At 40.9% G+C, this 23,540-nt stretch overlaps 1 protein-coding gene across 2 annotated transcripts; it reads left to right on the forward strand.

The window, feature by feature from the left end:
- The first annotated feature begins 321 nt into the window (after positions 1-321).
- LOC131233024 (probable fructokinase-7) lies at positions 322-12,077 on the forward strand. Of its 2 annotated transcripts, XM_058229588.1 has the most exons (7): positions 322-443; positions 3,179-3,390; positions 5,005-5,217; positions 5,750-5,947; positions 6,098-6,238; positions 9,852-9,968; positions 11,669-12,077. In XM_058229588.1, the coding sequence occupies exons 1-7, from the start codon at positions 425-427 to the stop codon at positions 11,801-11,803; spliced, it is 1,035 nt and encodes a 344-aa protein (XP_058085571.1). In that variant the 5' UTR covers positions 322-424; the 3' UTR covers positions 11,804-12,077. The 2 variants fall into 2 exon arrangements, with proteins under 2 accessions (XP_058085571.1, XP_058085572.1); XM_058229589.1 differs by lacking the exon at positions 5,750-5,947.
- The last annotated feature ends 11,463 nt before the right edge of the window (positions 12,078-23,540 follow it).

Raw genomic sequence — 23,540 nt, forward strand, 5'->3', positions numbered from 1 at the left:
AAAAATGAAACAGATCCAAAGCTCAAGTGGACCACACTACAGGTTGAAAAGTTGCGTAGGGCCACAAGTTTTGGCTCAAGCTAATACTTGTGTTCTTTTATTTATTTATTTTTATTTTTAAAATTTATACACGCTCAGACGCTCACGCCGAAATGGGATTTCACTGTCCTGTGGGTGCCCAATAATTTTTCAACGGTATGGGTTGGTGGGGCCCACAGCATTTTCCATCAGTTAGCTGGTTGGTGTAGGTGTCACCAGCCAATCCGCGTCCGGAAATAATGGCTGCAGGTAATAACTTACGTCACACCGCTGTATCTGTTTAGAGTCCGTCGTCTTCTTCCGCACTTTCCCCGTCAATTCCCTTTTCTTTATCCTGCGCACCCACTCCAATTCTTTCTCCCATCTAGAATACGTTAGCATCAACATGGCCAACTCCACTCCAGGTGCGCCTCTGGATTTTCTTTTCGAGTTTAATCTTCTTCCGCGATTTGATTTTTGTAACAGCATGTGATGTCGACCGTTGTTTTCTCTCTAAGTAAATCAAGCACCGTTGGGTTGATTCCCTTTGGGAATCTTGTTGCTTGTTCTTTATCCTTCATTTCTTCGTTCTAGTGAATTCTGCCAAGATTTTGTACACGTGTGTGAGATCCCTGCCGTTAATCAGCGGCCCTGCCGCGTATTTGCCCTAACAAAATGGCAGGCTACTTCGCTTCTCAGGTGGCCATGTTTGGGCGTTGAAAGTGAAATGTTGGCTAGCTTTTCATAGCCGTCCATTTTTTTATTCCCCGTATGCTGGCTTGATTTTGGCCCTTGACACTCTAACGAAGGGATCGGCTACGAATGGCCTGGATCACACACGTTTGCCACTCTGGCAGTTGTGCAAGTGAGTAGGATTCTACTTCTACTCCTTTAAGCAGGCGCGGATTAGGTGAAGTTGGGGTAATAGCTTGCTAGGTGTGGCCAATGACGGTGGGGCCCACCTTGATGTGTGTGTTGTATATCTACACCGTCCATCCGTTGTTCCAGATCATTTTAGGGCATGATCCCAAAAAATTAAGCAGATCCAAATGTCAGGTGGACCACACCAGAGGAAATGGTGGTGATTGAACGCCTACCATTAAAAACTTCCCAGGGCCCACCGTAATGTTTATTTGCCATCCAACCGGGAAAACACAGATATCAGCTTGATCCAAAACTTTTGTGGCCCATATGAGGTTTTTAATGGTCAATCACCCCTGTTTCCTGTGGTGTGGCCCACCCGATATTTAGATCTCCTTTCATTTTTGGGCTGGTGGCTAAAATGAGCTGGAATAACGGATGGATGGCATGGATATACAACACATACATCAAGGTGGGCCCTACTGTCATGGCCTCATCCAACATGCTGTTACTCTGATCTCACCTAATCCCTGCCCCCTTGCAGAGTTAGTTCTGCTCCTTTGTGATCTTTGCAGCAAGAGTGCCATGGTCAAAGGATCATTTTCATCTATCCCCCACTAGGGCCTGCATTTAGATATGACCTGATGATCTAAACTGTCCAAGTTTTGGTCTCTACGATAGCCAGGCGACAGGATAAATTTTACACTGGATGAATCTACATGCCTAGAAAATGTCGATCATTGAAAATAAAATTTTCAGAGGCTCACATACAACCTCACAAATGGATGGTCCTTGTGATCATTGGCCCACAGGCTATGCAAGATAGTGCCAGAGATGGACTATAGATACCTAAATTTCTATACCTACCCTCAGTTAGGGCCTAATCAGTTCACTTTCAGAAGAAGTTCATGCCAATTACGGCATTCTTATCAAAGGATAGTCAGATACAACATTAAATACATGTTAAAAACACTCAGAAAAATTATTGTTTGAGACACCATCAAATACATGTTAAAGTAATACTGAAAAGTGATACATTATGGTGTTTTACATTTTTTTTTTTCCCATTATCTGTTATTTTTCTGATTTTTTAGCAAAAATAAATAAATAAATCATCCCATACAGGCTTGTATAGTTTGACATTATTCAATAAGCCATGTATTGTTTCATTTTTCAGCATGACTGATATGCCCAAACACTGGTTACAAGCCATTTGTTTCCGCACCTGATATAGTAAAATCAACATTTTTTAGGTAGTAGTCGCACATTGTGGACAGACTATCATGAAATTTTACAGGAAATACACCATATTCTTTCAAGCATTTGCCGGCCCAAGAACAAATGTAGATACCTTTGGTTATCAAAATCGTCCATATGGTGGACCACATGGTGGATGGGGATGCACCAAAAAATCATTCTCTTGGATGACCTCATTGTCTGATTGGACCCCCATTAAAAATTGACCATTGGTTGTAGTTGGTCATTTTCGTTGGATGGCTAGGATGATTTGATACGGCTTACCAACTCAGCAGCTTAAGTTACTGAAAGGTTGGACACACCTATAGCATTTGTGGATCAAACAAAATATGTTTCTTTTGATCGGGCATCTCATGATACCTCTGGAAACAAACCTACACAATGGAGCATACTGCGGTGGTAGAGTTGGCTGAATTGTAAATGATCTACAGAAGATACTTCTAATGGAATGGAATCATGTGTTTTCGAACGATCCGACAGGCCCCCTCATAAAAATAAAAATAGAAGAGGACACAAACAGTGATTAGGAATTCCTGACTCACACATCAATCTCATTGACTAAACAAAAACACAGACACCAGACTCCACTAAATCATTGATTTAGTTGTTGTTTTTCTCTCTTTTTTAGTTGAGTTGTGAATTTAAGAGGAATATATGATACATCGCCCGTATCTTTACACAATATACATGGTTTTTCGATTCTGACAAGGGGGGCCAATGCTTTGGCAATCTAGACCATTGTTATCGTCCCAAGGCAGATGGACTATGCTTCAAATTTCTCCATGAAGAGAAATACAACAATGGTCCACATTCAACTGAAAAAGATCCTAATATTAGTTGTTGGGATCTTCCAATCTGGGAGATTTATAAAGTATGTTTTGTTTCCACAGTGGGACTCAAAGTACCAATGATCTGGATTGCCAAACCATGGGCCCCACTTGTCAGAATTGAGAACCTATGTACACTGTTTGCATGGATGTGGGGAATTCAAACACTTGACTATTAGATCCTTACTAAATCTCGAGCAACTGGTTTTGTTCAGGTTTCTCTAAAGCTCTTCTTGATAATTCAAGGGATCAAAGGGAAAGTTCCCTTGTGGTTTGCTTTGGCGAAATGTTGATTGATTTTGTACCAACCGTCGGTGGAGAATCACTTGCAGAAGCACCTGCATTTAAAAAAGCTCCGGGTGGAGCTCCTGCCAATGTCGCTGTTGGGATATCAAGATTAGGGGGTTCTTCAGCTTTCATAGGGAAGGTGCATTGATTGACTCTAGACTTCGTGTTTTCTTTTTATGCCTATGTAATGTAGAACAGGTTGCAGATGACTTAATGGACAGTCAGGATTGAAAGAAATCAGACCGAAAAGTTCTATATGGGGCGAAAAGGACTATTCTGGGGAAGACGTCAGTGGTCTTCTTTCTCCCCCTTTCCACCACTCCCCTGCTACACCACTATGACTGATTCTTATTCTCATGTTTATGTTGTATGTTTTTACTTAAGGTCTACATAACAAGGTGCATTTTAGGGTGATTTGCTAGCTCCACATGCACTCTCTCTGCTCTGACTTTTACATGCAGCTGATGTGCCAACCTGGCAGGCATAAGGTGGTCCCACCTTTAAGGTGAACATAGGCTAAACCCAAATTGGTCCTTCAATTAGTGAGTCAACCCTATGAAAAAAGAGTATGTTTTAGAAATACTTGCCAATGGTTCACATTCAGCGAACGTATGTGGGCCATCTGATGAATGGACTGTCTTGATTTTTGCATATGTTCATCTTGATGGCTTGGTCCACCTTATGCACTGCTCAGCATGTCCAACGCGGTTGTCATGTTAGCATGGATGCTTAATTTAAAGGGTTGTCTTTAGAGAGGTGCTTGTGGAGCTTGCAAACCTCTGTTTTATGAAGGGAAATTACATAAGCACCCTATGCTTTTGATAAATATCACTGTTTTCAGTTTTAGAGTAGTACAAAAATATGTGCTACTAATACCCAAAGTAGAAAAAATGAGTGTATGTTGTGCAGATATAACTTCACCTTAAAAGTCTTGGCTTGTTGTATACCAGTGTCGGAAATTTGTGTTGACATTTGAGCTAGAGAAAGCACTTTGACCTTTTCTTTGTGAATTGTGATTTACCTAGATCTATTATGTATGTGCATTTAGATATTTATACATTAATAATGATTGTCATCATCATCTAAGCCTTGTACCAACTAATTCAGCCTGGCCACATGAATCGTATTCAGCCATTCCACTGTATCAAGGACCGTATCCTCAATTAAACTATAGGTCATCTAATCTTTTCTTATGACTGCCACTTGCATCCTTTTGGGCCTTCCCCTTGCCCTATTGGAGCCTTCAACTTGAACCAACTCCTAATCAATGCAGTTCTTGGTCTCCATTGGACATGGCCAAACCATCTAAGTCTACTTCACCTCATCTTTTACCTAGTGGTGTTACTTCTTGCTTCCCATGAGCACATTATAGTTTTTTTTTTTTTCTATGTTTCTTCATCTTGCCACTCATCCATCTCAACATCCTCATTTCAGCTTCACCAATCCTATGAACATGGTGTTCAATATTAAACATATTAGCATATTCCAATTAATGTTATAATATTATTCTAATATTGTAATATAGGTTGGATGGCTTTGTAACATATTTTTCGTGTCTGAACCTCATGTCTAACTCCATCATGTGACATAGCTCAATATTTTATTTGTTTTGGAGCCTTTATGGGTGATTGTGAACTTTATTCAAACAACCTGAAATTTTCAATCCTTCATGGAGCCGTCCAAGAGTTGTTGCTTGTGCATCTTACATCAATACATTTTTCACTGTTGAATCCCATATAATTTGTATTCTCAGGTAGGCCAGGATGCATTCGGATACATGTTGGCTGAAGTTTTGAAAGAAAACAATGTTGATAATTCTGGCATGCGTTTTGACCCTGTTGCACGAACTGCACTGGCATTTGTTACCCTTAGAGCCGATGGTGAGCGTGAATTTTTGTTTTTCCGCAATCCAAGTGCAGATATGCTTTTTCGCCAATCAGAACTTGACATTGATCTCATTAAAAAGGTAAGATTGGCCCAATTTTTTGTATTATTTTGTATTTGATAATTGTTTGTTACTTCCTTGCCTCCTTATGCTGGAAGTTAAGAACTTTTATGGTGATACTACATAGGAGTATAGGATGGGTTGCTCTGACCCACCCACCATGTGCCTGATTCAGGCCCAAACTCCTATGCCTGGTGGCTTGAGCTGGTCATCAGTTCAGCTCAGATCATGGCTTCTTTGTCAATTGATTTGGGCCGGACCATAAAATATATTTACAACTAATGCATACGCATACATAGAGGTTGCATGCTATGCTAGGTGGGGTCCAGTCCATTATAGCTAGAATTCAAATATTGGGTCCAGCATGGTGCCTGATTAATTTCTATTTGGTCAGGTCCATCCCTAGGAAACTCTGCATGCCTTGGGCGTGGGCCCATGTGTTACAGGTCAGGTTTGGGCCAACACGAACCCGTATTGAACCTAGCCTGTTCACACCCATTCTGGAGTTGATTTTGTCTAGAAACTTCGTTTTCTTTGATAATTGTCAATGCAGGCGAGTATTTTTCACTATGGTTCGATTAGTTTGATTGAGGAGCCAAGTAGATCGACGCATCTTGCTGCAATGGACATAGCTAAAAGATCTGGTAGTATTCTGTCCTACGATCCCAATTTGAGATTGCCATTATGGCCATCAGCAGATGCTGCTCGGTGTGGCATCATGAGTATTTGGGATCAAGCAGACATAATTAAGGTATAACTTCTTTAGAATCTAACAATTTTAATTTGAAGTTTCAAACTTATTAATTTACAATCACATCAGCTATCTTAGAGTGCAACAGAAATAGCAGTATCTTTATTATAAGATGATTTTGTGGTTGGATTTTTTTCCGGTGCCTCACAGGTAAGTGAGGAGGAAATTAGATTTTTGACGGAGGGAGATGATCCTTATGATGATGATGTGATCTTTAAGAAGCTTTTTCACCCAAACCTCAAGCTTCTTGTCATAAGCGAAGGTTCAGAGGGCTGCAGATACTACACCAAGGTAACCATGATTTTTTAAGTGATAGCAGATGTACAGCTTGCTCATGCACAGGATTTTGTACATGTGGGGCCCACGGTCCGGTGGTCGAGACTGTTGATCTGTTGGCCTCCATTGTGAATGACGCCCCTTGAATCTTCCAGATTGGAAGATTCTTATCCTTGAATCAGTGGTCTACTGAGACAGTTAAGAAAATATACAGCCATGGTCCACATTAAACATAGGACAGGCCAGGAATTGAAGGGTTATGATCTAATAATCCAAGAGACTGTTGGGGCATCCCCCAGCCACAGTGAAGTCCATCAGATCAACAGGCTGGATCACGTAACCCTGGGCCCCACATACACAGAGTCCTGTGTCTCAGGAATTTGTATGTTTGCTGAAGCATAGGAAGCCTGTACTGTCTTCTTTTTTTTTGGTTGAAGGTTTGCTTTATATGGAACTTATTCAATGCATGCATGAGACGTAGGCCTCTTACTAGATCATATATTAAGTGTAGATTCACATCTTATTTTATCACTAAAATGGTATTATGGTGAATATACTGAAATGAGTTTTTCATGCTACTTTATTGATTCAAGCTATACACATAGAATGGTGCCTGAGAAGATAGTGTTTGCTTTATATGGAACTTATTCAATGCATGCATGAGACGTAGGTCTCTTACTAGATCATATATTAAGTGTAGATTCGCATCTTATTTTATCACTAAAATGGTATTATGGTGAATAGACTGAAATGAGTTTTTCATGCTACTTTATTGATTCAAGCTATACACATAGAATGGTGCCAGAGAAGATAGTGTTTGCTTTATATGGAACTTATTCAATGCATGCATGAGACGTAGGTCTCTTACTAGATCATATATTAAGTGTAGATTCGCATCTTATTTTATCACTAAAATGGTATTATGGTGAATACACTGAAATGAGTTTTTCATGCTACTTTATTGATTCAAGCTATACACATAGAATGGTGCCTGAGAAGATAGTGCCTACCTTTTCTGATCAACTGGAGATGCCCGTCCAAAAAAAAGGGCCTTTAACAGCTATAGGGCTGTCAATGGGTCCCCAGGTACTGGACCTGCGGGTCCAATGGACCAGGCCCTATTTTAACAGGTATAAATCCAATCTTTTGATCCCATTAATAAATCGGGTCGGGTTCAAGCCTCACCTCTTGGGACCTAGTTAAAACTCAAGTCTAGTCAGTTTGGGTCGGTTCATGAACTTGGATCTGGTTAAAATCTAGTCGGGTTAGGTCCAGCTAATTTTAATAGTAATATTGTATTATATGAAATATAATATTGATTATTCTAGCAATAGAATAAGGTTTCCTGATCCGCACAAATGTAAGACGGGGCTGTTTTTGGCAACTCTTGTCTAGTCTAATAAGAGCTAGAGAATTATGATATTTTGTTTTAGTTCTTGTTTTACAATAAGCTCGTTGGGTAAAATCACTTTTCAAAACTGAAAAAAAGTTCTTATTTGAAATAAGCATGCTTGTTAAAACATTCAAAGAAGAGCTTTTTTTTAAAGGTAGTTGCTATCATTTTAAAAAATTGCAACAACTCCATTATGATCATTGTGAGCTATTCAAATTTTATTATTATTATTATTATTTGCTATTGATTGGATGGCTAAAATCATCCAATCAAGAGGAATGGGCAACCAAAGGTGGGATCCACGTTCGTTTGGATCGTCCATTATGCAGGGTCCACCTTTGTCCACCTTCCATCAGCCCACTTTTGATGTGGACCATCCATCGTGGGGGTTATCTTTGATGCGGGCCATCCATCATGTGGGGCCCACTTTGATGTCCACCATCCATCATTAGGGGCACACCTTAAATGTGGACCATCATGTTGGGCCACCTTGGATATGGGTCGTCCACCATGCAAGACCTTGGATTTGGAGCATTCATCAGGTGGGGCCTACTTGATGTGGATCATCCATCATATAGGGCCACACTTTGATGTGGGCCATCCATCATGCGAGGCCTGCCTTTGATGTGGATTGTCCATTATGTGAGCCCACCTTCGATGTATACCATCTATCTTGTAGGGCCCCACCTTCAATATGGATCATTCATCATGTGGGCCCACCTTCAATGTCAACCTTCGATCATGTGGGTCCCACCTTCAATGTGGCTTGTTCATCATGTGGCCCCACCTTCGATGTCAACTGTCCATCATATGTGCCCACCTCAACATCCACCATCCATCATGTGGTCCCATCTTCGATCTCAATTGTTCATCATTTGTGCCCGCCTTCAATATGGATCATTCATCATGTGGGACCACCTTCGATGTCAACCGTGTATCTTGTGGGCTCACCTTCAATGTCCACCATCCATCACGTGGGTCCCACCTTTGATGTGGACCATCTATCATGTGTGGCCCACCTTCAATGTCCACCATCCATCATGTGGGTCCCACCCTTGATGTGGACCATCTATCGTGTGTGGCCCACCTTCAATATGGGTCGTTCATCATGTGGGACCACCTTTGATGTCAACCATCCATCATTTGGGCCCATCTTCAATGTTCATCATCCATTATGTGGGTCCCACTTTTGATATGGACCATCTATCGTGTGTGGACCACCTTTATTATGGGCCATTCATCATGTGAGCCTACCTTCAACATGACGGGAGAGATTGTAAAGAGAAGAGGAGGATAATATGGGATTTTCTTAAAAAGTTCGGAGACAAACTTGTCCCAAAAAAGCCCTAAAACGTCTACCTACTTTAGAAAAGTAAGCTCTTTTAAAAAAAAGTACATATCTATACTTGAAGAAGAAAGAGGTAAAACCTTTTATATCTAAATTAGTAGATATAAAATCAGACCATTATTAAACAATCTATTTTTGAAAAAAAACAAAAAAATGACTTTGTTTTAGAATTAAGCAAATGAGCTCATATTTAGAGAGATGCCAACCCCCCTAGTTTACACACGACACATAAGTCACGTGTTTGATTTTAATTTGTACGTTGAGTCAGCCCTACCATGTAAATACTCTTATTTGATCTGAACCCAACAAGAAACCTAGAACAAAAGATCCAATAGCGATCTAGTGGGTGCCCAAACCCGGATCTGGACCGAGCAAGATCCCCAAACCAGAACCCGACCTGTTGACAGCCCTGAAAAGCTAACCATTTACCCTTGGGGCCTGTTTAGATTGCAAATTACCTCAGCAATGTAATGTAATGTAAAAGCGCAATGATTACAAATTCCTTTACCTTTCTCCTAAAAACATTGCATTTGACCAACGAGCCGTGTTTGGTTTATTATTGTAAAATTGTAATGATGAAACTTTTCCATTTCTTCAATGTCAAATTATCAGAGAAACATACTTATGTGCTTGTTTGGATACGGGATTTCCACTGTAATGTAATGTAAAGTAAAATTGCAATGATCACAAATTCCTTTAACCCGTCTCCTGAAAACATTGTACTTGACCGACAATTCACGTGTTTGGTTTGGCCATGGTAAAATTATAATAACGACATTTTACATTCCATTACTGATGTAATTTGCAATCCATACAGGCCCTTGAATTAAATCACGGTGTTGTGTGCAATCAGTTGCTATTTAACATGGATTGTGATCTTCTTGCAGCAATTTAAGGGTAGAGTAGGTGCTATTAAAGTTAAAGCTGTGGACACCACAGGTGCTGGAGATGCCTTTGTTAGCGGGATACTTAGCATTTTGGTTTCTGACCCTGATCTGCTAAAGGTACACTCGGTCTTGCATGAATTTGAATGGAACTGTTTGTCTGTGTCTTGTTATCTAATACCTCACTTTAATCTGCTTAATACTGTCTTCTAGCTGCACTTCCCCAATTCCGTCAATCCATTTTTTCTATACCAGGCAGTTTTTTTTTTTTTTTTTTTGTAGTTCCCATCTCTGTTCTGCTATTGACTGCTTTTTGTGTGTTTTCCTGTATGATGTCTGTCGCCATGTATTGTGATTATTAATTACACATGTTTCTTTTTGCAATATGCTCTATGTAGGGCTGCAACTAGGGTCTGGGTCAAACTGAACCTGATTGACCCAACCTGAATTTGGATTGGTTGGGTCGGGTTGTCCGGGTCCCCAGTTCGGGTTCAGGTTGGACAATGCCAACCTGATTTGAAATCAGGTTGGGTTCTAGTTGAGCAAGTGCAGGTTGGATTGGGTTGGGTAGTTAATAATCACATGTATTTGGGTCAGGTTGGGTTGAATCTAGAGGAATTCAGATTGAGTTCTGGTTGGGCACCTAGAGTTGGAAATCATGTCAGCTATGGTTGCGGGTTGGGTTAATGCAGGGGCATTTTCACACCGGGCTTGAGTAGGGTTGCCTGTGGGATGTAGGGGCGCACTCAGGGTGGGCAGCCCGTGTGAGTCGGGGGGCTCATGTGAGGCGGTACCCATGTGATTCGGGGCCCTCGAGGGGGGTGGTTCGGCCGAGGTCCTAACCCATGAGATGTGGGGCCTGGGCTGTGAGATAAAGGGATTAATTCACCATGCTCTATCGGTTCGAGCTTTTAGAGCAAGTGGTTAATTGTCCTGCATCATGGTTCCTCTCAAGGTTGGGTTAGGCTCGGGTCGACCCTCAACCCAACCTAACTCACCTGAGTTGCACCCCTAGCGATATGTGGAATAGGATCCTCGATCCACAGGATGCATAGTTTACTCTTGGGTTAAGGTCAGGCTCGGGTTGACCCTCGACCTGACTCAACTCACCCAAGTTGCAACGTAGCTATATGTGGAATTATAGGATCCTGAATCCACGGGGATGCATAGTTTACTCCAGTTTTCAGTGTGGACAAGTGGGGCTGTAGTTTAGTGATCCCGACAATTGGTCTATCGGCCTTCACCATCAATGGACTGCCCCAAGAAACCCAAGATTGGTGGCTTGTCTTCCAATCTAGGAGATTTTTGTGGCATGGTCTATCCATTGAACAGCAATCGTAGAAGCTAAAAGTTGTACAAGCAGACACACAGTTCAGTGATCCAGACCATTAGAGCCCAACAAAACAGTCTTAACTTTCTGTACACCATCCATTATTACATGCATCAGGTGGTTTGTGTGATCAACCCCATCTACATTGTGTTGCCTCTAGAGGTGCATGTGAGCTTAGTGAAGCTCTTGCTATAATAATGATGCAGTGGGATACATGTATTGAATATCGGTTTCAGCGTACTGTATCCCTCACCCTCAAAATTAGGCCATATCTCCTGTATTGGGCTGTTTAGGGCTTCATCGACGAAACCTATCTATGTCAGGTGCAATCACTACTTCTTTCAGGTGATACTTTTAGCCCTTTTTAGGATGAAAGTTTCCTTTTGAAATGACTGAAATAGTTTCATTCTGAGTTTTGTAACCCGGATTCTTACTTTAAATGTTTTTGGTAATGAGATTTATATTCTCAATGGTTATGTTCCATTTGCAGGATGAGAAGAAGTTAAGGGAAGCTCTCTGGTTCGCAAACGTGTGCGGTGCTCTCACAGTCACAGAGAAGGGAGCAATTCCGGCATTACCCACAAGAGACGCAGTTCTCCGAGCCCTACCCAAAGTTGTAGCATAAGGTGTGTTTGGGTGCACTGCCAAATCGTGGTTGGTGGGGCTTACCATGCTTGGTGTAAGGAGTTGTGCAGAAACGATTTGGCTGTGACCACCCATACGATAAAATAATACCACTTATGTGGTCTGTTTTGTGTTTTAAGGTCGGTTTGATGTTCCTAATTACCTGTAAATGCCCTGTAAATGGGCCATTATTACTTTTTACAATTGTTTGGTTCTTGGAGAAATTACTGCCTCGAAAATCATATGAATTTTAATTGAATTCCATGTGTTTCTATGTGCACAAAAACTGTGGGGGCCACCATGATGAATATGTTATATCCATGCTGTCCATCCACTCCACAAGCTTATTTTAGGTCATGCGTCCAACAATGAGGCAAATCCACAACTTAAATGGACCGCACCTCATGAAACGGTGATCCCGATGGACCTCAACTGTTGAAAGTTAATACCTTTCTAGGGCTCATATTGATGTTTATTTGTCACCGAACATGTTCATAAGATCATACAAACATGGATAAATGGAAAACATAAAAATCAGCTTGATCCAAAATTTCTGTAGCCCCCAAGCAATTTTCAACAGTAGGCATTCAATTCCCACTGTTTAATGTGGTGCGGTTCACTTGAGCTTTAGATTTTCCTCATTTTTGGGCTCATGCCCTAAAATGAGCCAGCAGAATGGATGAACAGCATGGATATGACCTATATATCACGGTGGCCCCCACAATCTTTGCACCCAAATATGGCAAAAGCTCCTTGACTGATGGAACTTGTCAAGCTAGACTCTTAAACCACTGGGATCATAACAGTAATTGAATGAACAGCAGCGGGCAGGGTCCACCCTTGGAACGCCATGTTAGCGTCATGAGATGTGTTGATGAATATGGTTGTAATCACAAGATTTCAAAGAGTGGCTACACCAAACTTGGAATGGGAGAATTAGGGGTATTTGAGAGTTTAGAATTGGGGGTAATTAGATTTGAGTGTATTTGGAATCTTTGAAAAGAGGGCATTTTGCAAGAACCTATCATTCATGTGGGGAATGAGTCATAAATCGAAGTCCTTTCCAACGGCTAGATTCTTCTAACCGTTGGAGGGTTTCCCTTTAAAAAGATATTCTCACCTTCTTTCAACAATCTCTCTCCTTTTACAAGAACTCTCATAGCTCCTCCCATGAAATTCTCTCTCCCCACGCATTTCCCATTCCCAGAATTCTAAGAATCCCCGGAATCCTCGACCTCTTCTCACAAACCTCACCACCTTAGCAAAAGAGGAAAGACTTTTTTGATGCTCATACTCGGGCAGTTCAAAATTTTCCTAAAAATCACACACATTTCGTGTGAGTGATACAAATTAAATTGTCCAAAATATATGAATAGATTTAGATGTATCATGACCTAAGAATTAGGCTTATTTAGTTATCTGATAAGTAGATATTTTGGACAATTAATAATGTAAAATATTCAATGGTCTTATTTCAGCAAACAAGTGTCCACTAAGATTTTGTGCAACTAGTCTTAGTTTTGGGCTGTAACTTGAATACAGTATCTTATTCAATTTAGTTGGTTTATGTGAATTAATACAGGCCATGGATTTTATTTTATTTTTTTTCCTACTTACCCGTGTATCAATATCAAGCAATCAAATAGCTCCACAAAAGAGAAAGATCCGAAGCTGCAAAAGCCCTGTGGACGCACCTTGATGTTACTGTGAATCATCCACTTTGTACATATGTTTTTAAAGATCATTTTAGGATTGAACCAAAAAAAAAGGCCAATCCAAAACTAAGTGGGCCACATCATAGGAAATGATGTGGGTAAACAGCCATTATTGAAAACCTTCCGGATGTTCATAAGCCATCTAACCCGTTCGTAGGGTCATCTCTATCAAGATTAACGGAAGACAAAATACCAGCCTCATAAAAACACTTACGTGGGCCTGAAAAGGTTACAGTGGTGGACGTTCAATCATACTGTCTCTTATATTGTGGCCTTCTTAAATTTTGCAATCATATCATTTCCTCCGTAGTACCACATTCTCGGCTCCCAGCACCCATACACCAAGTTTCGATCCTGGGATGCTACAAGGAGGATTTCTAATCATCAATTTAATTTGTAATGACCATAATCATAAGCATAATCCATGAACAATAACCATAAGAACATCATCACACAATCCACTATGAACAAAAACTTTAAGTACAATGCGTATGAAAAGGAAATACAATATAATGAAAGTAACAAAAACTCCAGAAGCTCGGTTGCACGCTCCAACCACGACGAGACTATGGCTACGTCCTGGCGTCACCTGCACGCATCAATCGTGCATAAGCTTATAGAAAGCTTAGAGGGTGGTGTAAGTGTGTGCGCAATATAAGCGTGTTCAGAATGCAAGGTCAGAGTAATGCGAAGACATGTTAATGGGTATATGAATGCAATCAGCCATACCAAGGCTATGTGGTGCAGAATATAAATGTTATTGGCCATATCAAGGCCATGCAATGCATAATGTAAGTCAAGCATGCCAATCCACATCCACATATCAATGCAACTCCTCACTAGAGCATCAAATCAGTACGGTTCTCAGTCTGGATAATCACCGAGGTCTAGTACACTCTACGCCAGCTTGCCGCCCCTATCCGAACGCACAACTGGGAGAGTGGAAGAGACCTCACTATCTGCCTGCCAATATCGGGCTCGGCTCGTCGATAGCGGACCCATTCCTCAAGCTGGTCAAACTCAACCTAGAAATTGCCCCCTCACTCAGGCGGGTAAGGTCACACCCCTTTCCAACTGACCATGACACAGTGGGAGACGTGGCCTACTGGTATACGGCCCTCGCGCGCTCGTGTATCCACTCGGTCTCGACGTTGGAGTCATCCTCTGGTACCATCGGGTTTAGGGATTTTCACCCAGGGACATTTATGACGCCTCGATGCTAGAAACAATATTTTCGGTATCCAATCCGGTCATCCACGATGTGTATATGGAGGTGTGGCCCTGATGTCGCTAGGGCATATAATAATCACAATCATACGATGTAAGTGCATGAATCACCCTACCAAATATACAACAATCATGCGTGTACGCGCGCTCATGTGGGCAACCCCGCCTATTAGGGAGCCCATAAACAATTCACCCGTAGGCATATGCTATAATCAGTCACTCCTCATATCGAGGCATACATATGATGCGTATGATCATGAATCATGGATCTATACTAAACATGTTATATGGTAATAGGCTCTGATCATAACGAAGATGGACCTAGACTGCCTACACACTACAATTATGTGCTTATCAATGGACCTTAGGGAGAGTGACAATGCGGACATTTAACCAACATCATCCATACAATGTGGACGTCAAATCATGCTTTGATACCAACTTGTAACGCCCTGAAAATCGAGGGTCGAGTAAAACCCCAACTCCTGAGTTCCAACGCATCACTTATGCAACATATTTAATGATGATTAAATGTTGTCTATATTAGTGCATAAAACATGAATGAGATTAAGCCAAAGTAGCAAAACATAATCTAGGGACAGTTGTAATACGCAAGCGGAAGACTTACTCAAATACGTATAGCGTTATAACACAGCATAGGTCCCCAAAGTATGTATACATTGTCAGGTCAATAATTACGTGTATTGTTTCAAAATACAAAACGTCAAAAATGTGATAGTCCACTACAAGTATAACCCTGAAGTCCCGTCGATCCGGATGGCCCAAGTGAAACCACCGGAGAATTGCATATATGAGAACTCATCCTGATCGTCATAGTAATCGGGCTCCACCTCCTGAGTCGCATTGTTATCTGCAACTAAGACAGAGTCTGATGGGTGTTCAGAATACCGTCCCAGAACGTGGGAGTGAGTGATCAACTCAGTGGAACCATAGAGTAAATGTTAACATGTTATCAATTCAGTCAAGCAGTAATGATAAAGCAGACATATCAGACATTCCTAGATACTCTTATTAATGCAAGGATGAAATGTAAGCATGATGCATGCCCTCACCTACACTCCCTCGTGCGACACCATCTTACGGTCGCAGCATGTTTTCTTCCCTCTGTGCTCTTCAACCCGGGGCACATGCAGTGCGATGAAATGAGCATGATTATCGAGTTATTATTAGTCCCTTTCATACAGTGGGATTGAGAAGCTAAGGTACCTCCCCTATATCAATTCTCAAATAATGATCCAATCTAGGGTCGTCAATCCTAGTAAATCTCATACGATATTACAGTTTTAGGTCGCTGCAAAGGGCTCGTCACCTTATCAGTGCAGGCCTAGTGTACTTCTGTTACTACGTAAGGGCTCGTCACCTCTATGCAGTCTTAGCGTACGCTCGAGTTCACTACAAAGGGCTCGTCACCTTATCGGTGTAGGCTGACAACTCGAATACAGTGTCTCATACTGGACACTAGGGGGAGGCTCGTCACCCCAGCGTAGGTCGACAGCTCCACCACGGTGTCCCATACCACCATGTCCGGCTCATTAGTCTTGGCGGATCGAGGTACCAAGGTTAAAGGGGTTTTCACTGGTGAGTTTGGTACCTTAGATTCAAGCAGTAGTGTCCATACATGGTGAACATACATCGGGTCAATCGGGTTACTTGACGAGCTCGACTAGTACAAGCGCACGTTGAGTTAATCGACATGAAGTGCGTAAGCACTCCGTGTGGCCTAACCACTGCCGACATCCCAAGTACGGCTCAAATTCATCGATCACGTCCTATGTGGCGAAACAACCTCAGCCACCTATTCAAAGCCTGTTACCAATTACCTGGACTATTCCATAGTCCTAAACACATTCAATTATAACAGATAAAAATACAAGCTATTCAGAACAGTAATGGATCAACAATTTCAATCATACAAGCATGTGACAGTAATGGATCAACAATTCCAATCATACAAGCATGTGAGCATTTGATGGATTTCAACTTAAACATGAATTCACACATATGCAGTCCCTAAGTAAAACAGACAAAGAATGTAAGTTACATGGAGGAAATCATACACATCGTTAAGATAGTTGAAAATCTCTTCTCAACGCCCATATATCGTATAATTTATTACACACTTGATCATTCAAACATTTCTACAAACACTTAGACTACACATTCCAACATACATGACGTATGTTGGTGATAGCACGTCTTAGGGCAAATCCTTTCGCCAAGGAGTTGTTACACATACAACTAGCATAAACATACGACAATTAATCATGGCAAACACACGTTCAAATTCCATACGTATACGATACTTTCTACATATACATGGAATACACTAAACTCAATATAGTTCATATATATCAGAAACGCGATACAAACATCGCATTTGGCATGTGAAATTGCACCCACATCAGTAATAAACCATTAACCGACATTGAAAGCCTTGAAAACCATAACCTATACGTTTATAGTCCGCACCTTTCGCCGGTAGACTCGTAACGAACTCAGTTTTAAAGCTAAGTCTTTGTCTACGGTAGATTGGCAACCTATAACATAAATTAGGTTAGCTATTTCATAACTTACACTATCTGAAACCCTAAAACAGATTATGGTTAGATTTTTTTATCTAATAACGGAATTGGTATCGCCTGTATAGCGACACAGGAGTGGTGACTAAGCACGTGGAGCGTCAGGGAAAGATCCTAACATCTATCTCTCACTATCTCTCTCTTTTTCTGACTTTCTTCTTCTCTTTTCTCTCTTCTTTCCCTTAGGGTTTGCAAAATTCGTATGACATATGAGAGGGAGTGTTTAAGGTCCTTATATAGGCCCAGGTTTGATGGGAATGGCCCCAGGGCCAAGGTATACTTAGGTTATATCCAAATATGGACTATTCCGGTCCAACGGAGCACTTCTGGTGGCCCCTTTTCCACGTGCGGTCGGACTTAAGCTCCCTGACCATGGATCTAGGTTAGGTTGAGTTTTCGTTCTGATCGAATTCATAGATCAGCCGTGGCGGACCAGTTTCAGTTCAGCGGTCAGGGTCACTCGATCAGGGCCACAAGTACATCAACATGTGAGGGACATTTCTCCTGATCCGAGGGTGTATTTGGGTTAGATTCTGACGGTCTGAATCCTTATATTTGGTCCGCAAGCGACACGACTCAGATTACTTAAATTCAAATTTTTATTTCTAAATATTTTCACGTTTCTCACATTCTTCACTCCGGGCTCAAGTTGTGTAGTTCTAGACATAATTAAGACTTGATTTCTGAGGGGGTTGTTAAGTCCAGTAATGCGGTCATAACTGTATAGTTTCGGGGTAATCGGACTTTCGATATGCTGTCCAGGTCCGATACGGAGTTTCGGTGTGCTCCCGAGAGCAACCGGGTTTTGAGATGGATTCTAGATTTCAAGGTAATGTAGCGTCAATGATTCTGCACGTTTTTAGTCTTGCAGATCATATTTAAAGCGATTAGTGCTAATTTCATAAACACTCTAGTTTAACACTTGCTAACATTAACCTAATTTTTAAAGGTTTTGATCCTGGGTAATTTCTGCCTGAGGTGGTACTTGGGTCTTTGTATGGGTTTTTCCGAGACGTTACATTGCCACTATAAAGGTCAACACATAAACCATGGGGGAATCACGTTATAATGGGCCTCATATACATCCCACTGGGCCTTAACCCATGGGCCTCCAATACATCAAATGGGCCTCATGTACATGGGTCTTGTATACATCAAGATGGGCCCTAACGGATGGGCCACAACTACATCAAGATGAGCCTAATCACATGGGCCTTATATTCGCCAAGTGGGCCACACCAGTGGGCCTTGAATACATCACAATAGACCCTCATATGGCAAGTGGGTCACATCACACGGGCCACACGTATATCAAATGGGCCACACTCAAATATAAGTGAACCTAGGGCCCACTAGTGAGACCCACAGAACTTGGTGACGCTACTCCAGTAACTGGAGTGAAGTACACCAGCCGCCCCACCCTGGGACGATGTGGGAGTATAATGCATACATCAGTGGGTCCCATGTGGGGCCCACCATAATGTTTATATGCCATCCAAACCGTTGACGAGGTCACATGGACCCAGATGAAGTGGGAAAACAAATTTCATAATAATCCAAAACTTCTGTGACACCCAGAAGGGTTTCAATGGCAGATGTTCAATCCACTGTTTCCTGTGATGTGGGCCACCTGAGCATGGTACACGGGTGATTTTTGGGGATGCCCCATGTTCAAAGGGGACCCATCAAGTGCCAGGTGTTGATGTTCAACACACAACTTGGTGGGACCCATGGTTGGGACCCGTGATCCCTGCCCATTTCTTCCCAAGTCACGTCCCCTGGACGTCATGAAGATGTGTCAATGGCAGCAGGCTGTTGTATATATGAACTTAGGTGAGAAGTTATAGTTATATATATATATATATATATATATATATATATATATATATATATATATATATATATATATATATATATGGTTTTTCTGTGAATTTTCATAGGTAGGGCCCACATCAGCGGAATCCGACCCAGCCATTGATCTTCATGGCTCTATACAAACCTATCAAACCCAATATTCGATGGGTTTTTGGTGAATAGAAATATCAAAGTCGATCTCAACGGTATAAAACATTGTTTTCCATGCTAAGGCCCACCAGATACTCAGATTGGCCTCATTTTTCGGCTCAACGCCTAAAATGGGCTGAGAAATGGAATAGACAGCGTGGATTTGCTTCATACATCAAGGTGGGGCTTTTATGAATAGTCCACACTTCACTGTTAGCCACCCACCCCTCACGTCAATTCACACTTCATGGTGGAGCCGCGTCCAGCATCCCTGGACGCTGGACAGCGTTGATACAACACATGCGCCATGATGGGTCCCACATGTACATGGCCCACCATGCATGTATATATGTTTATATATATATATATATATATATATATATATATTAATATAAAATAAACATAATATATTATATAGCATGTGGGACTTCCCACCATCCCAAAATGGACGGTGGATTTCACCTGAAATGTGGTGAGCCACACCGTTTGATGGATGGAGTAGATTTAACACGATTCGGTGGGGCCTACATCATTCTAGGGGATAGATAGATAGATAGATAGATAGAGAGAGAGAGAGAGATAATGCATACATCATGTGGGTCCCACAACAAGTGGCCCTTAAAATCGAAAACAATGGTAGATCACCCACCTATTACACTCATCCTTGATCCCTTAGCCTCCTTAGCTCATTGCCTTCAATTTTAATGGAGGTTGATGGGGTTTTGATGGTGGGGATGAGAGATGAGAGGGTGGGCCACACTTGGCTTGGGAGAGAGTGTTTGGAGGCTTGAACGTGTAGATTTTCTTGTTGCTTGAGAGAAAGTTTTTAAGAAATGAGAGAAATGGAGATTTAATGGATGAAAGGGATGGATGGAGTGGTGGGTGTAAGGAAAAGTGATGAGGAAGTAAGATTGTTTTAAAAATTTATAAAAGGGGAATGGTGAGGGGAGAGAGAGAGTTGACTTATGGAAAAAGGAGGGATGAGTTGTTGTACTTGGGGTATGGCTTGTACTTGACATTGATTGATTGATTGATGAGACATGTTGTAGAAATTCTCTCGAAATTCACAATGCGCGGCGTTTCTTCGGAATGAACGCAGGCTCATATCTTCTGACCTGGGTATCAGTTCGGTGCACAAGTCGCGGCGTTAGAACCGCGGCGACGGCGCGATCGCTAAGGTACAAGTTTCGTAGGGTCATCTCTATCAAGATTAACGGAAGACAAAATACCAGCCTCATAAAAACACTTACGTGGGCCTGAAAAGGTTACAGTGGTGGACGTTCAATCATACTGTCTCTTATATTGTGGCCTTCTTAAATTTTGCAATCATATCATTTCTTTTGCTGTGACCCTCTTAAATTTTGAATGTTCTTTATTTTTGTTAATAGTGATGAGTTCCAGAGTACATAAATATTAAATTGTATTGGATTATGAAAAATATTCACTTTATTGTTTATACTTGTTTTGGCAGGCCATGCGGCACAATGGAATGGCACGAGAATATCTTCTGACCCTATTTCCTTCCACAGCATGTCACCTGTGTAAAATCATAATAACAATGTCGTCTCACACAATACTTTCACGGAGAATACATTGTGCTGAGAAGTGAATTCTTTTTAAATTAGAAGGAAATCAATGGATGACGAACCCGAGTCTAACTGGAATACAATCCTATAACCTTTGACAATAAAACGTAGAGATATATAAACAACATTCAATGAAGTGCTTTAGGCAACCAACCGAACCAATACATACAATCTTGTTGTCAGATGTCTTCGATGTATTTGAAACAGGTCTGTCGATGACATTGACATACCACTCGATCCCATTGACAGTCCATTCAATCCTATCGAGAAATTTCAAAAAATTCTAAGTTGTTCGCTGGACATTTTTTGGAGTGATATTCCATCCCATTGACAAGCCGTCAATGGTTGTTGATCCTATCGAATGTCCTATTGACAAATGCACGCGATTTTGTGGAAATGTGTATTTTGTTTTTTAATTCGGTTGTAACTTTATATAAGGGGTTGTAAACAAGGGAATTATGGTTAATAACGTACAAGGGGCTTTTAGAGCAAGAGGGAGAGCAAAGCTAGGATTTTGTGAAGTAATTTTGGAGTTATTCGAATCAATAAGTCCATTCATCTCTTGTAATTTCGTTTTTATAGTGGATTTATTGTCGCTTTATGTTATAATTTTTCCCGTAAAGGTTTTTCCACGTAAAATCATGTTATCTCTGTGTATTTGTGTTGTGTTTAATTTCGTTTTGTTTGATTGAATTCGAGTTTGATTTCACGCAATCCCCAACAAGTGGTATCAGAGCAAACTTTAGTTTTCGAGTTCTAATATGAAACATGTTGACGAAAGGGTCTAACATTAAGTATAAAACGAAGAAATTCACCAGTAAAAACAACTTTGAATTATGAAAGGTTAAGATGAGAGGTTTTCTAATTCAACAAGGATTGCAACATGCTCTCCTTGATAAAGCGAAGCATCCTACATCTATGACTGATGAATAGTGAGATAAACTTGATGAGAATGCTACAAGTTTGATTCAATTATGTATAGCGAATAATGTTCTCTACAATGTCCTAGATCAAAAGACCGCCACATGGGTATGGACGAAACTAGATAATTTGTACATAAATGAATCCCTGAGCAGTCGTCTATATCTTAAGAAACAGTAATATCATTTTAAGATGATAGAGGGGGCTGATATCAATAAACACATGAGTACATTCAGCAAATTGTTTTATAAAATGATAAATGCGGAGGTTAAGATCGGAGAAGAAGATCAAGTCTTAATTCTGCTGAATTCACTTCCACCGTCTTACAAGAATCTCATAAACACTCTGATCCACGGTAGAAATACTGTCAATGCTGAAATTGTCATCTCAGCCCTTCATGAGAAGTAGTTGAGAATGAAATATAGTGGCAAGGGTACATCTATAGATGCGTTGGTTATCAGGGAAATGAATTCTGAATGAGAGAGGGGAAACTTTCGGTCTAGATCCAAATCGAAAGGAAATAGTAAGATAATGTGATGAAATTATGGAATAATAGGGCACATGAAGAATAATTGTTGAAATCTTAAGGCACAAAAGAGAAAAAAATCTATTAATATGCCGAAGGAAGTCAACGTAGTGGAATTCAATGAGGAAGTTGATGGTGATGATGTTATAATCGCATCTAAATCTGAGTTTTTTATATAGAGGCCCCATAGCATATCACTTTTCAGCGAGATTAGTTCACCGGTTACAACGAGTGTGATAGTGGATATATGTTTATGGGCAATGACATTGCATGTAAGGTTGTTGATGCTAATTTAGTGCTTATAAGAATGTTTGATGGGGTGAAACATATCTTAATAGAGGTGAGACACACTATTAACTTAAAAAGGAACTTGATCTCGCTTGGGGCATTGGAGGCACTTGGGTGCAAGTTTATATGTTTTAATCGGGTCCTTAAAGTTTTTAAAGGAGTACGTGTAGTAATGAAAGCATAGCGGAGCGGAAAACTTTTATAAGTTAATGGGAATACCATATCGAGTGGATGCAATGTCTGTAATGAAGTTTACATGGCACGTTTGTAGCATGTGTGCCTACGTCACATGAGCGAGTGCAATATGGAGTTACTTTCTTATGATTCTTTATTTCCGGCTTCTAAGAGTATTGCTTTTAGTCCAGTGATTGAACCGTGGCTGATATATTATAGAATTTCTCTTGAGTTAAAATCGAAACGCCAAACATGATTTTGAAATTAGTTAAACACAGCTGAAAATTTAAAATCTCTACTATTATAATGGAATACTTCAACTTGAATGTAATTTTGAGTTGTACTTTGAATTTCATTGTATTCCAAATTCAAGAGAGGAAATCTATGTAAATTGCGATATCCTTATAGTGAGTTGGACTATTTTCCTTCTTTTTTTGGCCGCACATTTTTCTCATACAAGCTTGGCCTTCTTAATAATCGGATCAACGTTATTTCTGGTCCATCCATTTTTCACAGTCTACCCTTTCTGATGACTGGCCCGGATCTCTGACACGCATGCCGTCCCTCTGTATCCCAGGCACGTGTACCGCCCCCTCACGTAAGGGACCTTCTTTTCTCCTGCCACTCTCCTCCATGACAGCGAAAGACGACTACTTGGATACGCCAACAGAGTCCCATCCATACATCTCGAGAGCAT

Source organism: Magnolia sinica, chromosome 18, assembly GCF_029962835.1.
Source record: "Magnolia sinica isolate HGM2019 chromosome 18, MsV1, whole genome shotgun sequence".
Classification (NCBI taxonomy): Eukaryota; Viridiplantae; Streptophyta; class Magnoliopsida; order Magnoliales; family Magnoliaceae; genus Magnolia; species Magnolia sinica.

Coding starts and splice junctions, on each gene's coding strand:
- LOC131233024 (XM_058229588.1), top strand. Junction 3,391..5,004: donor CTTCAGCTTTCATAGGGAAG/GTGCATTGATTG, acceptor TTGTATTCTCAG/GTAGGCCAGGATGCATTCGG. Junction 9,969..11,668: donor CTGACCCTGATCTGCTAAAG/GTACACTCGGTC, acceptor TTCCATTTGCAG/GATGAGAAGAAGTTAAGGGA.